The sequence below is a fragment of the Ranitomeya variabilis genome, chromosome 7, assembly GCF_051348905.1.
Source record: "Ranitomeya variabilis isolate aRanVar5 chromosome 7, aRanVar5.hap1, whole genome shotgun sequence".
In the NCBI taxonomy this organism is placed as follows: Eukaryota; Metazoa; Chordata; class Amphibia; order Anura; family Dendrobatidae; genus Ranitomeya; species Ranitomeya variabilis.
In genome coordinates, this window is record NC_135238.1 from 229,030,869 (window position 1) to 229,047,773 (window position 16,905).

The following is a 16,905-nucleotide window of genomic DNA, read 5'->3' on the forward strand; positions in this document are numbered from 1 at the left end:
TGAAACTAAGGAACAAAGAGTAAAACAACGCCGAATTCAGAAGAAAAATTATATATTTATGGCTTGTGAAAAAATAAATTAAAAAAATTGTATTTTGAAAATTCACACATGAAGGGCCGGGAACTTCCAGTGAACCCAGTATAAAATAAAAATGACAACTTTGTGTTGTTACAATAATGTATCAATGTATCAATATACAAAGTTATTTATTTAAACAAAAGTAAAGGTAAAAAATTACATTAGCAAAAAAAAAATATTATTTTTTTTTTTCATCCAAATTTATTTTTGGTGTACTGAGAATATTTTTTATGTGCGTGTTTTTTTTGTTTTTTTTTATTGTCTCAATTAAAAACCCTAACCAGAACCACCCTTGTATGAAAAAGCCCTTCTGTAGCGAAGAAAAAGAAATTCATGTCATCCTCCATCTCCCCCTTGTACAAGGGCAGTGTGCTCTTCAGCATTCCCCCCGTGTATTGGGTGACACATGGAATTAATAAAGTATTCAGATCTGAAGCTGCTGAGTGCAGAGAATTCCTCCCTTCCATGCTACAATATGTCGGTATCTTTACTGACGCTTGGTTCGTTTTCCATATCCTGCCACTCAGAAGTGATCCGAGAAGACTGCACTCCACGCCTGCCTGAGCCGTCCACATAACATTACACGGACGCTGGTTTTCCCTCCAAAGCAGATTTACGGGGTCTCACAAATATACATAAAGGGCGCTGCTCGTTGTCTGTTCGTTACAGGACACCCTGTTACATTGCTCACATAAGGCACATGTACAATCAGATACTAACGCAGAGGTCGGGCATGTGCCCCTCCGCTCCATTTAAGACGGGTTCTCTGGGTTCCAGGGTCTCATATTCGGGATTGCCAGGCATTTAGGCAATCGGATCCCCCCAAATCATTAAATTATCTCCTATCCCACAAACAGGAAATAACATTTTTTTTTTTGGAGGGGGAATGACCCTTTAATACTGAACCTATTTCTCAGAGATCATCAATATCGTTTCTGTGGGGGTCCGACTCCCGGAGCCAACACTGAAAGAAAGTGTTGAGGAACCAAAGCTAAATTAATTTGCAAAAATAGAGTCGCTGTAGCGTGATCAAGGAAAAGAAAGGGTAAAAGTGCTCATTCAGCTCGGATCTCTACAAAGGCTGGGTTACACTTCCTATCAGCCCATATATCTGTCTTCTTCTCACTCTCGAGCAGAGACGATCACAGTCGGAGGAGCAGAGGTGCTTAGCTGAGCGCTTCATTTCAGCCATTAATGGAGCACCACTGACCCAAGCTTCCAATATTAAAGAAGCACTCCTCCTCCTGCCATCATTTTATCCTCTTAATATAGTGCAATCATATTATACAGCACTGTGATCTTACAATTGCTCATTTTGCCTTTCTACCCAGTTAATCATTTTCTATGTAGAAACAGGAAGTCTCTAGTCCCTGTATTTATCATTCCCCTCCTCATCTATTAACCCAGCTGCCCTGGTGATGGACTTTTGCAGTGTCTGGTGAGTCAAGCAGGGAAAATTGACCTCCTATTACTACATAACGCTTAGAAGGTTTCAGATAGTGAGTTCTTAATCACGTGAGGTCATAGACCTAATGAAAAAGAGAAGAATTAACTGGGTAGAAAGGCAAAATGAGCAATTGTAAGTACACAGAGATACATACCGTAACATGATGACTGCAATATATTAAGAGGATATAAACTTTGATGGGAGTACTTAAGAGGTTTTTTTTTAGGGATAGGACAGGGAATAATTTACTGATTGTTGGGGGTCTTACAGCTGGGACCGCAGAGATCCAGTGAACAGGACTCCGAAGAGCCCTAAGAATGCGTGGCTCTGCTCCACTTATGGTCTACGAGACTGATGACGATAGCACAGTGCTGCACTACAGAATAGCGTAAGGCTACAAGCAAGAGCAAGAATCTGCTGCCGACGGTGGAGAGAAGTGGTACTGCAAGTTACCCAATTGTAACACGAAAAGATTTCTAAATTGGCAGATGTTACATTTCAATATACACATTAATAAGAGTAGCATTCAGAAGAGATGACACAGGTAGAAGGAAATAACAGAGGCGAATAAAGTGTAGCACAGGAAATCTACTTAGGTTTAATATATATATATATATATATATATATATATATATATATATATATATATATATATTATATTATATTATATTATATATAACGCATTCAACTGGGTGGCAATGCAGCAGCAAAATTAGAAAAAATAGTTATTTGTTGGAGACAAATAACTTTAAAAACTAAATGTGAAACATTAAAACACAAAGCGGCTTTGACAGCTGTGTCAGATTCCTCAGCCAGCTATCCAGACTACAGCCCATGGCCCGGAATTAGTTTTTACTGCTGAGGCTGGTTATTTGATACTTGATGTCTCGCCAGCCCTACACTCATTCATTTTCGCTTACTCATAACCCTCTACTACAAAAATGACACAGAGATAAATTCTGGCCCGCTTCGAGAGGGATATGTGGTGTTGTGGGAGTCACAGTGCGAAACACAGGAGAAAAATAGAATAGCAAAAAATGTGACAAATCAGGGTTGATGACCAGAGCTGAAAAAGTTTACCTAGAGGGATTGTCCAGGTTTGGAGAATGCTAGCTGATTTAAATAAAAAATAAAGATAAAAACAGCGCCAACCCTATGCACAGGTTGTGTGGGGTACTGCAGCTCAGCCCTATTTATCTAGTCATATCTACGTTTATGGTAAAATCGGTGTTGCAGAATACTATTTTGCGACATTACATTTTGTAGCAAACAAATTTGTGTTTTGATGGTAACGTCCTACCAAATTGTTATTTTCCTTTTTTTGACTGTTGTAGGACCTTCAATACGTCCTTCATTATAAGGGTAACCATGTCAGACAGAATGGGGAATTGATCCAAAAATTCGCAAATTGATATCAACCTTGCATAGAACAGTTCGCAATCTGGGCGCTAACAAAGCCCATAAGCGCCTGACTGCTGCTGTGACATCATAAGGCTGCGATGATGTCATATGGTAACATCACACTTCACATGGCATTGTATTACATTTGCACAACCCTAGCACCCCAAAACTAGGTGGTGTTAAAGGGGGGGGGGACAAAAATAAAAGTTCCTGTGGCGGGACGGAATATCTGGTTGCACCCCGATGCTGTACGTACCTGTGGTATTAGGTGGTTGGGAGCCTGCTGCGGAGGGGGCGGGGGTGGGGGTGGAGGAGGGGGCGCAGGGGCAGGCACTTGGGTCCTAACTGGCTGCTGAGTCACAGGAGGATTATACACCACTGGAGTGCCGTCTGGGTTTATAAATGGCTGGCCTGCGGGAACAGAAGAGTCAGTGCGGTCATTTCCTCTTCATCATGAGCACGTCGTCAGTGATACGGTGCAAGCAACCAAATCCCCTACTGTAAAACCTGCAGACATGTACTAAGCGGCTCTAAGACAATAAATATACCTCTCTCACACTTGAGGTTAGGTCCTGATCATGAAATAACCAGGTTGACATCAATTTTGACCCTGCAGAAGAACTTAGGATCCATTCAAAATGGTCTCATGTTGATCCACTAAGAACTTAAAAAGTGGATTTCACAACACAAACTGCAGCCATTACTAAATAGATCTGTTAGACCTGATGATGTTGCTGTAGTTACTTTGAAAATCCATGTCAGAATGGCTGAATAATCCTTTAATAAAGTGTAATTCAACCTTTGCCCACCTTGATAAATTGACAGCTCCTCAGTGTCCCTCCTCCCTGCTGCTACAGAGATCTCACACTGCTCAGTACAAGCTGCACAAAATGGGCAGAGGTTGAATATGATTGTAATGCTTGTTTTTCAGTCACTGCCCTGAGTAAATATGTCCGGCAACCAGCAGATCACTGGCCTCGTATAATATACCGGGCGATCAGATAAATCGCATCTTTTAACATTTCTCCACATGTAAACGGAGGATAAGCAGCCCACAAAAATGCTAACAAACAATTAATTGCCCCATAAAGTTTGAGCATTCAAAACTGACTGGCACATGCAGTCTGACGAGCGCTAACGATGTATCATTGATAAGAACTCGTTATGGTGATTTTAAGCCCTATATCACAATTTATTAAAGGCTTATATTTCTCTCCTAGACCAAAATCGAAAAATCGATTTTTGGGGCTTTTAGACTAAATGCAATATTTAAATTTATGATTTATATTAGAACTATAGATTAAAAAGTTAGGAGCGATTTTCCACAGCATTTCTGCACCAATATACCTAACTTAGGCTACTTGCATTTTAGTGATTTTTTTTGGTTATTTGTTTTCTTTCATGCATTTTTATCTCTGTTCTTTTGTTTCTTTTTGGCATGTCATGTTTAAAAGTAAAACTTTTTTGTTTTGGAAACATCCTGTTTGCGGAGCTTTGATCACGTCAAGTGCAGATGACAAGCGTTTTTGCTACTTTTCTACAGAGGAACTGCTCTAAAAATGCACATGGAGTTTTTAAATCTGGAGATTTTACACAATTCATTCAAGTCTAAGGGGAAAATTCACAAAAAAAATAACACTGCATATTTACAAAGAAACTCACATGCTGTGGGTTTTAAAAACACACTGCAGGTCAATTTCCACGACGTTAAACAGAACAATGGGAGCGAGATTTACACACATCTCATCTACTTTCCTGGAACTGTAAAAAGCTTTGTTTCTTGAGCAAGAAAATATGCATAAAAAGAAAAACAGACCAAATACTCATTGTGGGACCTTAGCCTTAAAGTTATAGAGAGGGTGGAATGAGGAGTCCTATAAAATCTCCTACCATATACAGTACAGACCAAAAGTATGAACACACCTTCTCATTTAAAGATTTTTCTGTATTTTCATGACTGAAAATTGTACATTCACAGTGAAGGCATCAAAACTATGAACACATGTGGAATTATATACTTAACAAAAAAATGTGAAACAACTGAAATTATGTCTTATATTCTAGGTTCTTCAAAGTAGCCACCTTTTGCTTTGATGGCGGCTTTGCACACTCTTGGCATTCTCTTGATGAGCTTCAAGAGGTAGTCACCGGGAATGGTCTTCCAACAATCTTGAAGGAGTTCCCAGAGATGCTTAGCACTTGTTGGCCCTTTTGCCTTCACTCTGCGGTCCAGCTCACCCCAAACCCCATTGGGTTCAGGTCTGGTAACTGTGGAGGCCAGGTCATCTGGCGTAGCACCCCATCACTCTCCTTCTTGGTCAAATAGCCCTTACACAGCCTGGAGGTGTGTTTGGGGTCATTGTCCTGTTGAAAAATAAATGATGGTCCAACTAAACGCAAACCGGATGGAATAGCATGCCGCTGCAAGATGCTGTGGTAGCCATGCTGGTTCAGTATGCCTTCAATTTTGAATAAATCCCCAACAGTGTAACCAGCAAAGCACCCCCACACCATCACACCTCCTCCTCCATGCTTCACGGTAGGAACCAGGCATGTAGAGTCCATCCGTTCACCTTTTCTGAGTCGCACAAAGACACGGTGGTTGGAACCAAAGATCTCAAATTTGGACTCATCAGACCAAAGCACAGATTTCCACTGGTCTAATGTCCATTCCTTGTGTTCTTCAGCCCAAACAAGTCTCTTCTGCTTGTTGCCTGTCCTTAGCAGTGGTTTCCTGGCAGCTATTTTACCATGAAGGCCTGCTGCACAAAGTCTCCTCTTAACAGTTGTTGTAGAGATGTGTCTGCTGCTAGAACTCTGTGTGGTATTGACCTGGTCTCTAATCTGAGCTGCTGTTAACCTGCGATTTCTGAGGCTGGTGACCCAGATAAACTTATCCTCAGAAGCAGAGGTGACTCTTGGTCTTCCTTTCCTGGGGCGGTCCTCATGTGAGCCAGTTTCTTTGTAGCGCTTGATGGTTTTTGCCACTGCACTTGGGGACACTTTCAAAGTTTGCCCAATTTTTCGGACTGACTGACCTTCATTTCTTAAAGTAATGATGGCCACTCGTTTTTCTTTACTTAGCTGCTTTTTTCTTGCCATAATACAAATTCTAACAGTCTATTCAGTAGGACCATCAGCTGTGTACCCACCAGACTTCTGCTCAACACAACTGATGGTCCCAACCCCATTTATAACGCAAGAAATCCCATTTATTAAAGGGCCACTGTCACCCCCCTCCAGCCGTTATAAACTAAAAGAGCCACCTTGTGCAGCAGTAATGCTGCATTCTAACAAGGTGGCTCTTTTAGTTTTAGGTTCAAGTATAGCCCAAATAAAGCGTTTTTATACTTAGCCACAATTCCTGTCTCTAGCCAGGGAGGCGGGTCCTCACTCCCAAGCTTGACCAGCTCCTCTGCCGTCACTCCAATCTTGCTGCGCTTTCGGCGCCGCCCCCTCAGCGCTGTTATCGTTTCAAAACCGGCGCCTGCGCTGTGTACTGGTGTCCTGCGCAGACGCAGTAAGCTCTGGCCGTCTGACGTCCCAGCCAGGCTTGCACACTGCGCCTGGGCGGGCATTGCGGCCAGCCACCTTTGGAATCCCCGCCTCGCACTGTGTTATGCATTATGCACAGGGGTGACAGTGGCCCTTTAAACCTGACAGGGCACACCTGTGAAGTGAAAACCATTCCCGGTGACTACCTCTTGAAGCTTATCAAGAGAATGCCAAGAGTGTGCAAAGCAGTCATCAAAGCAAAAGGTGGATACTTTGAAGAACCTAGAATATAAGACATAATTTCTGTTGTTTCACACTTTTTTGTTAAGTATATAATTCCACTTGTGTTAATTCATAGTTTTGATGCCTTCAGTGTGAATGTACAATTTTCATAGTCATGAAAATACAGAAAAATCTTTAAATGAGGTGTGTTCAAACTTTTGGTCTGTACTGTATTATATACATACACACACATATATGTGAATAATATTTTATAAATTTTTTATTTTTGATTATACAATACAACACAATATCTGACTTGCCCCTCCCCTGCGGAGCTGATATTTTTTTAATAAATGTTATTGGTGGTTATATCTTAATGTCTGGCACCTGCGGAGCATGTATAATGGCTCCAGCTGTCTGTGTCATGGATTTAAGAGATTTCTGCTAAAAGTATTTGACCCCCCCCCCCCCCTGTGCCCTTCTTAGACATCATCAGAATAGAACAATGGTTAATATTATCATCATGTTCTGCATAAACAAATAACTCCGTTGCTTCGTCACGTGTGGATTGCAACAGGCACAACATCTAGACTACAAAATGTTAGAAAATCTAGCAGCAAATAAGTGACATAAATAGGAGCAGAACACAGTATTAAACATTACGACGGCAGCTTTCGCCACATCGATGCCCTTGAGATAAACAGCGGTTTTCGCCAAGTACAAACCTGTTTGTGGGTTGATCAGAATGCTGCCGGGTGGAATGCCAGTGGCTTCCAAGGGAAGCAAAAAGAAGCTAGTACTAGATGGAGCCACTTGCCCACTTAAGCCGCCATCAAAGGAAAGCGCATTACTAGTGCTGACAGGTGGATAGACGGCAGCTGAGTCATGGGAAGGCTGGCTTACTGCAGTTACTGGAAGAGGCTGCTGGGAGAGGGACAGGGACCCTCTGGACGACCCTACACTACTAGAAGACTCTGAACCTATGGGAAAGGAGCAATGGAAGAAGAAAAAAAATATAGAGATCTGTATTTTTACCTAAAGACCATAATACAACATGCACAATGACAGATGCAAGAAACATTAACCCCTCAGCTGCCAAGACCACAAAAGCACCAATAGGCGGCTCATGCTTGTGACAACCAAGGGAGACAAGAAACTATAGCGCATCGAGCAAAGCATGCAGGTAGCGAAGGGTTAAAGGAGGACCCCACCTTCCTCCCCCCCCCCCCCCCCCACCACCACTTGCATGCACGGTGGAATGTTTTATAATCTGAAGCCGACTGGAAACTAGAAGTAGGATAATATGTATATTTTTTTGGATGGCGGAGATTAATTGGGCTCAATCGTTTCTTTATATATATATATATATCTTTGATACTGAATGTACAGAATTCCTAAATTCCCCATAAGACCAAATTCTGCCTGTCTGCAGCCACCACTAGGGGGAGCTCAGGAACTTAGTGCATACTGTTTTATTATGGAGCTGAATGTATAAGCTCCCCCTAGTGGTGGATGTCATTTCCTGGAGTTTGTACAATTGTTTTTTTTTTAAACTTTATTTCTGGGTCTATGGAGTGGATTTTTAGCTCTGTAATGGAAAAACAGAGCTCTGAAAGTTATTAAAAATGTTAATTAATTAAAAAAAGGTTGGATCATAAATAGCATTTATCATCTATACGCAGGACCGGTAAGAAATGTATGATTATTGTAATCAATGGGAGGGATCCTAACAAAGGGGCTCGCCTGTCTGAATGGAGTAGTGGTCCGGAATCTTCACTGTCTATGGGACGGATGCAGAGTACAGTTCTCTGCGATCTACATCAGAGAACAAGGGACTCCCTTTCTCCCTATCAGAGGGAGAGATCGAGCATTCATACATTCATGATGGCCTTCTTTATCCAATCCCTTTAATTAGAAAAAAAAAACGAAGTCCAAGGATAGACATTCCCTTAAAGCCAATATTGAATGTGTCTTAACACAGGGGCGCAAATCAGCCCTAAAAGAGGATGGGCCCAAGATTCTATGAAGTTAGGAGGTCTCCTTTAACCATTGATGCAGTGACAAAGCAAGCAGGTACACCATGCAAAGATTAGTCATTCTGCACAGATGCAGCACTGCAAGCCCCCCCCGCTGCAGCGCCATGACGGAGCCCGGCCAGGTAAGTCGCTTTTGCCTTTTAGTGTCCTGAATCTAGTTACAACCCAGCATGGAAAGAAGAGGCGACCATGGGATCTGCAAATCTAGATCATCTCTGTGCACAAGGCCTGCATGTGGAGTGTGTGGATTCCTGCAGCCATGTGCAGTTTACAGATACCAGAACATTAGTGCTTTGCACACTGATCTAAAGGAGGAATACCAAGGATGCAAAGATGAGTAGTAGAAAGGAAAAATAAAAAAATATGGGACCCCTCGCATCTGTGCCATAATAGTGTTAAAAGGGTAATTAACGAGGTGTTAGAATAACGTTAACCATGTAATACTACATTTCTCCTGCAGGGGTCACTGCAGGGGAAAGGCCCGGCTGGCCATGAGTTCCCTGGAACGATCGTCTTAGGCAAGAGCGTCTACAAAGTGAAGCCGTCGCGGAGATCATCTGATTATCAAGTTGCAGGTGCAGAATACAGACATTTTTCTTAATTAATTGTTCTTAGAAGTAGTCTGTACGCTACAAAGTTCAAGTTGGGAATACCCCTTTAAGTAAGTAGAGTAACCAGTAGTTTAAAGGCTTCAATCCCCAAAATATAAATCAAGAATAAGCTTCCAGGGCCCCTTATGACATATTAAGACCAGTCAGATGGGCGAATTCAAGAAATTAGGAAACACCAGTAAGGAACAAAGGGGGGTGAAGTTGTGCTTCCTGCCGCTTGGTTTTTGAATGGCGCCAATAAGACCCCCCTGGGTACTGCAGCCTAGCGCCATTTAAGTGAAAGGGTTAAACGACATCACACCTTTGGGGGCATAATATTTTTACTTAAATGCAGGTATTTTAGACTAAAGATCTTTTCTACAATTACATTTCATGAAATAATTTGCCTGCTATTGCCTCCGTGATGTGCTTGATTATTGCTGGCTGCAGAATGAGAATCCATCAGTGAGCTCCTTCTGATGGGAACGTTTCACAGGTCTCATCTGTAGTTTTCTGCGATCCTCTTACATTTACGACAAAACAGACAGAGTGTTACAAACTCCCGATAAGAATGAGTTCACTGACTGATTCCGAGTTAACTCATTCTCCAGCTAAAAAAAAAAAAAAAAGAAAGGTTAAATTATGTCCTGAACTGAGACTGAAAAACAGAAAAATGATTTTTACAAAGGCATCTGTAATGGCGCGCCACAACCCTTCAATGCCCGCCGCGGGGAATGTGCAAGAAGCGCAAGCTCTGTTGCCAAATACGGTTTCTTAGGAGCCACAAGAAACACAACCTCAGAAAGCCGTTGTATCCTTGTAGCTTCTCCTAAAATATTCCGATTCCCCACCGCCCCCGGGTCGCTACTGTCACAAATAGAGCTGAGCGTATATGTTCCCAATCGGTCGCCGAATCTGAATTTGCCACTTTGTTACCATATTCGTGACAAATTTACATTTGATGATCGATGTAGAATTTCTACTCCCATTGACTCCAATGACGTTTGGCGAATATTGGAAAAACAATATTCGCCGCCGATCGTAACCGGAGCCGGATTTTGAATAATTCGCTCAACTCTAGTCACAAGGTCTGACCGCCATATTTCTTGGTTCATCCATTTTAACCCTAGAACCGGCAACAAAGCTACAAACGTTGGCACGTTGAACACAGGCACATGAAAAACTCAAGCATTTAAAAAATATATAAATAAATATAACGAAACAAAACAAATGAGAAACGCCTCGGCAGCCGGCTCTCTGGTGCACGCCGGTGATACCTGTTTTGGAAAGCCTGCCTGTGCTTTTGTTGCTTCCAGTGCTATCCCCTCGTGTCAAAACCGAAATCCCACTGAAGCTGCTAGCTTTGGTGACAGCGGGCTTCAGGTTTCGGATGGAGCTGTCGGAGTCCGTACTGCTCCACGGCCGAGGCTCATTATACTTGACATCATTCTCAGTACTGCTGAAGAGGCTGTTTCCTGATCTACCTGAAGCGTCTTTATTGATCCTGAAAATTTATACAACTGGACTGTAAAGATATACGGAAAAAAGAAATGGAAGGAAAAAAAAAAAGAAGAAGAAAAGCGGAACACTCACATGCAAACAGAAAGGGGACGGGGCTAAATACCTAAATATCTGGCGCCTTTGCTGGGTGAGACTACACTCGTCCTCTTGAATTCTGCGGATATTTTAACGAGGCCGTTAACGACGTTCTTCATATTGGGACAATGGAGACGAACGTACATGGAGAAGGAAGCCGGCACTTACCTCTTATCAGTGAGAAAATTCTCCGGAGAACACAGCGACTGATGGAAAGAGGAGAAAACCCAGAGTGACTTGTAGCCGATTGTTCAGCATCTACGCACATTATCAGTTCACACTACAAATTGATAAAAGGACGGCTGTTCTCAGCTGGAGCCGCTGATGCCCGAAGGGTCAGATCGGATTGAATCAAGTCTGATCGCTGGACGGCTTCCAAAATGTGCTCAGAAAGTGCAGTGTCCACAGAGAGAGCTGTGCCAGCGATCACGCACTGCCCACCACTGATCTGTGCGATCGGTGCAGGGCAGGAAGGGAAGATTCTGGTGTTCAGCTTCAGGTCAGAGAGCAGACACATCACTGGGGCCGGGGAGGTAATTAAATCGCTCGATGATGCAAAGGATTCTCTTATACACTAGACCACCAGGGAATCATACACTAACCACATATATACCCTAGACCATCAGAAAATCAAATATTAACCTATCCACTACCACAGAACCATATACTAACCAGACAGCTAACCTAGAATATCATGGAATCAAATATTAACCTATCCACTACCATAGACCACCAGGGCATAAAATATTAAACTATCCACTACCCTGGACCGTCTGGGAATTAAATATTACTCTACCCACTTCCTTAGATCATAAACTAACCACACATCTACCCTAGACCACCAGGAAAATCATACAATGACCGCACATCTACCCTAGACCATCATTGAATCAAATATTAACCTATCCACTACCTTAAACCACCAGGACATAAAATATTAAACTATACACTACCTTAGACCATAAACTAAACACATAGCTACCCTAAACCACCAGGGAATCCAGTAGCATAGACCATATATTACAGTCTGGGGTAGGAGATAATGTCATAAGCTAACCACATATATACCTTAGAACAACATAAAATCAAATCTTACCCCAATACCACTACCCTAAACAAAAACTTACCCACATATCTACACTGAGCCATCATAAAATCTACTATTACCCCCACACCACCAGGGAATTATAAACTAACCAGACATATCCTCTAGACCACCTTGGAATCAAATAATAGAAAACCTGGAACCAGAGGCCACTAAGAAATCAAATATCACCCCCTCAACACTACTACCCTAGACCATCAAAGAGTCAAACATTAAGTATTTAGTCTAAGAAAGAAGTGTTTATTATTCCCTGGTGGTCTAAAATAAACTAACATAGACAATCATGGAATGTAATATTACTCTCAACAATTAGCCTGGATCACCATGGAATCAAATAATAAACTTCTATGGAATCACTACTCTAGACCACCAGGGAACCAAATATTTACACAGTCACTACCCTAGACCATAAACTAACACACACCTACTCTGGACCACAATGAAATAAAATATGAATCTATCCACTACCCTAGATCATGGAATTATAAACTAACCACACATCTACCCCAGATTACCTTAGAATCAATCATTACCACCAACCAAAACCCTAGACCACCAGGTCATCAAATATTAACCTATCCACTATCCTATACCATCAGGGTATAAAATAGCACCATCCCACTAGTGTAGACTACCAAGAAATCAAACCAGCGACACACCTACTCTAGACCACCAGGGATTTACATTATTACTTTCCGACACACTACCCTAGACCACCCGGGAATCAAATACTGACCCATCAACAACCCTAGCCCTCCACTAGTGGTGTCTTAAAGGGAAGGTATTACAGATATATTATTACTCAACACAATCTTTTTTTCATATCCATTTTTACTCCCTGGTTGTTATTTTTATTCCATAGTCTGTACTATATTATTGGCAAAGAGAACAGTAAGTATCAGTCTACTACGAGACTCAGAGTGACAACTGCAACATTTCAGGTTTTATTTTTATCAAAAATTGAAAAAAAAAAAAATTATTACCCCCCCGCCCAAAAAAAAAAATCACCTTAAAAATACACACAAGAATAAAAATATAAAAAGAACACAAAGTGATAAGGAAAAGGCAAAACAAGACATAACACATTCCACCTACTTCTTGCGCAAATATCCGCTCCCTCGCCCTCTGGTACTCCTCTTCCCGCTCTTCGATGGATTTGCTTCTCCTGTCATCCTTCAACCTCATCCTCATCTGTGTAGAGAAAGGGATTAGCTGCAGGATTGGCGCATAAGCCGGGGTATCTGTCAAAAAAAAGAATCCTACGGCGGCGCCCACCTGATTATCGTCCTTGTCTAGGCTGGAGTTATCCCTTTTAAGAATGTATCGCTTCTGGAAGTCCATGCTCTTTTCATCCTTGATATGTTCTTCAAATTTCTGATCCGGGCTGAAAGGTAATATAGGAGGCTTATTAATATTCATTGTTTGGCGCCGAATTAAAGCAGCGGGCACTTTAAAAACAGAGAGCAAGAACCACAGTGATGTGTCAGACATATGAACATTTCACGTCTTCTATTAACAATTTAATTCCTCCGGACAGGCAGCGAACATGGTAGGCAATAAACACATGTCAGCTTCCATTACACAAATAATTGGACAGTTCTGAAGCCTTTTCTAGGGAGCGGACAAGAAAAGCACACAATAATCACGAGGGCAGGCACTTGTACTTGATTCATTTAAATGCCAGCTCTTTCAATGCTTAAGAGTCCAGTGGGCGGGTCTATTGGCAGCCTTCCCTGTAGAACACTGCACAGAGAGACCAATCACTCAATAGAACCGCCCACTGGACTCCTAGACAGCCATGCTACTTGCCAATCAGACTCCGTATCTAACGTGACATTAATACCCCTATCTCCAAGGTCCTATCTCAATATGTAGTAGGTGTATTAATATTATTAACAAATACCTCCTATTAGAAATGTAGTATAGTTCTTCTGATTCGCTATGTTGTCTACCCCATGTGCAGGGCATTTCAGTAACTTCGGCATCCATGGTTACGATCACTAACTGTCACTACCTCAGTGGTAGTAACCATGGTTACCTAAGCTACTGCAATGTTCTGAACATGGGGTAAGTGACATAGCGAATCAGAAGAACTGTACTACATTTCTAATTGGAGGTATTCTCTAATATTATTACACTTACTACATATTGGGATAGGACCTTAGAGATTAGAATACCCCTTTAAGGGTATATACACTTGCAGAATTTCTTGCAACTAAAAAAATCTTATCCATACATCAAAATGGTTTTGTTTCTGCATCATGTCTGTAGATTTTGGCGTAGGACGGATGCTCAAACTTTTGCAACAAAGCTGCCATGAGCGGATATATCGTTAGAGGGGGCGGTCTAATACTTTCTATGACCCTTTATCAATGGGCCCAGGGAGGTGAAGGAAAAATCAAATAAAAGATATTACATTTCGGGGCTGATTTTGCTCCTCCGCGCTAAGTAACGTGTCCCCGCTGGGATCATCAGCGGTCGCCGAGCGGCAACAACCGGCATATTTCGGCCCGGTGGAAGAGACAGTGTGACGCCCCTAGTGGATCCCTGCAGATTACCAGGGGAATCAGTGCCGAGTACAGCAGGCCTCGGTAGAAGTGAGAACGGCCTTTTAGAGAGCGTCTCCATGTCCCTGGTTGCTAAGGCGGCCATCTTATCACTACAATTAGCATATGCTCGTAACCTGCTGATGGCTGAATCCAAATCTGGCGAAGGGAAAATGGACGGAGAAATGACTGACCGTGGAGGTGCCGTGGGGTTCTGCCCTGTGACAACCCCTCCAGGGTCAGGACCCTCGGCACCGTATCCCTGGCAACCAGGTGACCAAACCACCTGAAATAATAACATGGCTGCCTGTATTTAGGCGATTTGTAGAGAACGCTGCTCTGGTGCAGATACTGACATGAGGCTGAGGTGATCATCCTCGATCAGTTCTGACCCTCGCCTTGGAGATACCTGAACGGTATGAAAGCCGGCGGTCATGTGACCAGTGTGAGGGTCACATGAAGGACGCCATGTTTAATTCTCCTCAGCTCTGTGATAGTGCCGGGGGCCCAGGCCTAGATTTCCATTGTAAGGAGAGGGCACAGGAGCAGAGGTACACAGCCGGCACCCGGTCGCCGTAGTTTAACCCCTTAGATGCCACTGCCAATCATTACACGGCACTGCAATATTACAGTATTGCATTATTTGTACAAGCAATTGCAGGTTCAACTCAATAACAAAAATAATTAAAAATAAATAAATAAAAAAAATATAAAAAAAAAAATAAAAAATAAAAATTAACTACTCAGCATTTCCAGGGCTTAAAGACATTTTTGTTAAGTGTCTGAATTAATAAAATATATATCACATATGGTGATGGCTGAAAGAAAAAACAAAAAATAGTAGTATTGTAGGATTTTTTTTTGGTAATTTCGACTCCCAAAAAATTAAGTAAGAGAGTCAGAATGTCGTTTTGGAACTTAAATAGGAAATAATATAAACTACTACAAATCATACTGCAAAAAAAAAAAATCTCTGATTCAACTCTAGCTACTGAAAATAGAAAAAGTTAAAGATTTCGGAAGGAGAAGAGGTAAAATCGAAAGAGGAGAGGGGCCCCGCTGGGACTCCACAAAGCTGCAGCCGGCACGGACAGTATGGATAGCTGTTTATGGACGACATTTTGTCCCGTTCTTTGCATGTGATAGTTTCTGAAAAACCTTGAAGATATATGTCGACAACATTGAATGGGGCCGGCTGCAATACCAGACGCTGCCACAAACAAGAGGGGGCGCCATTTGGCTCATCGCACACACTCCTGTAAGGTACAGGACTCACATTCTTGTATTGCTCGTTTTGTTCACAATTACAGATTTGCCGCTCTGGTCCACGTTGTGATCAAGGCCAAAGTACGCGGCCACTCTGTGCAGGAGCATCCTGTGGTACGAGGTCATCGGAGGGAATTTCTTACGTTGAATTCTACGAATAAGTGGATGAGACAGATTATTACAAAGGTGCAGGCACAAAACAGGCGACAGCCAGCGTGGACTGACAGACATGTCGCTGTGTGCGCCCCATTTGCAGGGGTGGTCAGCTTTTATGTTCAGCTCTGCTGCAAATGCTGGGATCGGAGACGACTCTGATCCAGGTCCTTAGATATGGGGGTCAATAGTAGCCTCGACATACAGGTGGTAAGGAAGGGGTAGGGCTCCCTGTCACCCCATCATCCATTCCAAAAAAGTGATCACAGTAAGGATTAGGGGATGTTACGGCAGCAAGGGGCCTAATCAAATAATCAACCCCCAGATTGCAGAAATTATTTTTAGGCCCAAATGTACATCCCCTTTAAATCAAACAATATGTGTTATGGCCATAACTATATTAACATGCAGCCTGAAGCATTATCATTTATATCATATGACAAGGTCTTCAAACCTCCCTATTTCCCTTCCATAAAATCAAAGTATTTAAAAAAGAAAAAATGTAAGGCGCATTAAAAAATGTAAATAATGCCCCCCAATAAACACATCCTCATATAGTGATGTTGAAGGAAAAATAAATTATAACAAGTGAGCAAAAAAAAAAAAAAGTTAAAACTTTAGAAATGTAGGGATTAAAAAAAAAAATTACTGCAGAAGGACGGCTGATTAACAGGCTATAAAAAATATGTGTGGAGGGGACTAGGGCTGCGTTTTTAGACAGCACCAGGTGTTGTTGATAAATGATAACAAGACTAAATACAGCCGCCACTAGGGGGAGCTAATTGTACATGAATTTGGTGCAGCACTCCATACACACACGCGTACATCAGAGTCTTGCGCTGCCTCCACTTACTCATTGACAGAAATAAAATCTAATATATCCTGTTCCAGTTTGAGCAGCATCATTCTGTCCCTAAAAGACAAACAAAAGATCAGACTTTTGACCAACAGATAATAAAGAAAAGTTCTA

At 42.1% G+C, this 16,905-nt stretch overlaps 1 protein-coding gene and 1 long non-coding RNA gene across 26 annotated transcripts in view; one reads left to right on the plus strand and one right to left on the minus strand.

Annotated features, from left to right (window-relative positions):
• Positions 1 to 16,905, plus strand: part of LOC143784608 (uncharacterized) — an 86,781-nt gene that overhangs the window by 26,196 nt on the left and 43,680 nt on the right. For 4 of the 5 annotated variants that reach the window (XR_013217848.1, XR_013217845.1, XR_013217846.1 and 1 more), the window contains 2 exons: positions 8,625 to 8,801; positions 9,140 to 9,254. This is a non-coding gene — a long non-coding RNA (uncharacterized LOC143784608). The remainder of the gene's footprint in view (positions 1 to 8,624; positions 8,802 to 9,139; positions 9,255 to 16,905) is intronic. The other variant, XR_013217843.1, reaches the window with a different exon arrangement.
• Positions 1 to 16,905, minus strand: part of R3HDM1 (R3H domain containing 1) — a 149,796-nt gene that overhangs the window by 18,611 nt on the left and 114,280 nt on the right. For 19 of the 21 annotated variants that reach the window (XR_013217840.1, XR_013217838.1, XR_013217839.1 and 16 more), the window contains 9 exons: positions 16,789 to 16,848; positions 15,793 to 15,933; positions 13,246 to 13,354; positions 13,066 to 13,161; positions 11,034 to 11,071; positions 10,894 to 10,944; positions 10,547 to 10,773; positions 7,369 to 7,623; positions 3,183 to 3,337 (listed from right to left, as the gene is read on the minus strand). Coding sequence is in view for 16 of the 21 variants with exons in the window: in XM_077273051.1 (XP_077129166.1) it covers positions 3,183 to 3,337; positions 7,369 to 7,623; positions 10,547 to 10,773; positions 10,894 to 10,944; positions 11,034 to 11,071; positions 13,066 to 13,161; positions 13,246 to 13,354; positions 15,793 to 15,933; positions 16,789 to 16,848 (1,132 nt within the window). In the remaining 5 variants the exon portion in view is untranslated. The remainder of the gene's footprint in view (positions 1 to 3,182; positions 3,338 to 7,368; positions 7,624 to 10,546; positions 10,774 to 10,893; positions 10,945 to 11,033; positions 11,072 to 13,065; positions 13,162 to 13,245; positions 13,355 to 15,792; positions 15,934 to 16,788; positions 16,849 to 16,905) is intronic. The other 2 variants (XM_077273060.1, XM_077273059.1) reach the window with 1 other exon arrangement.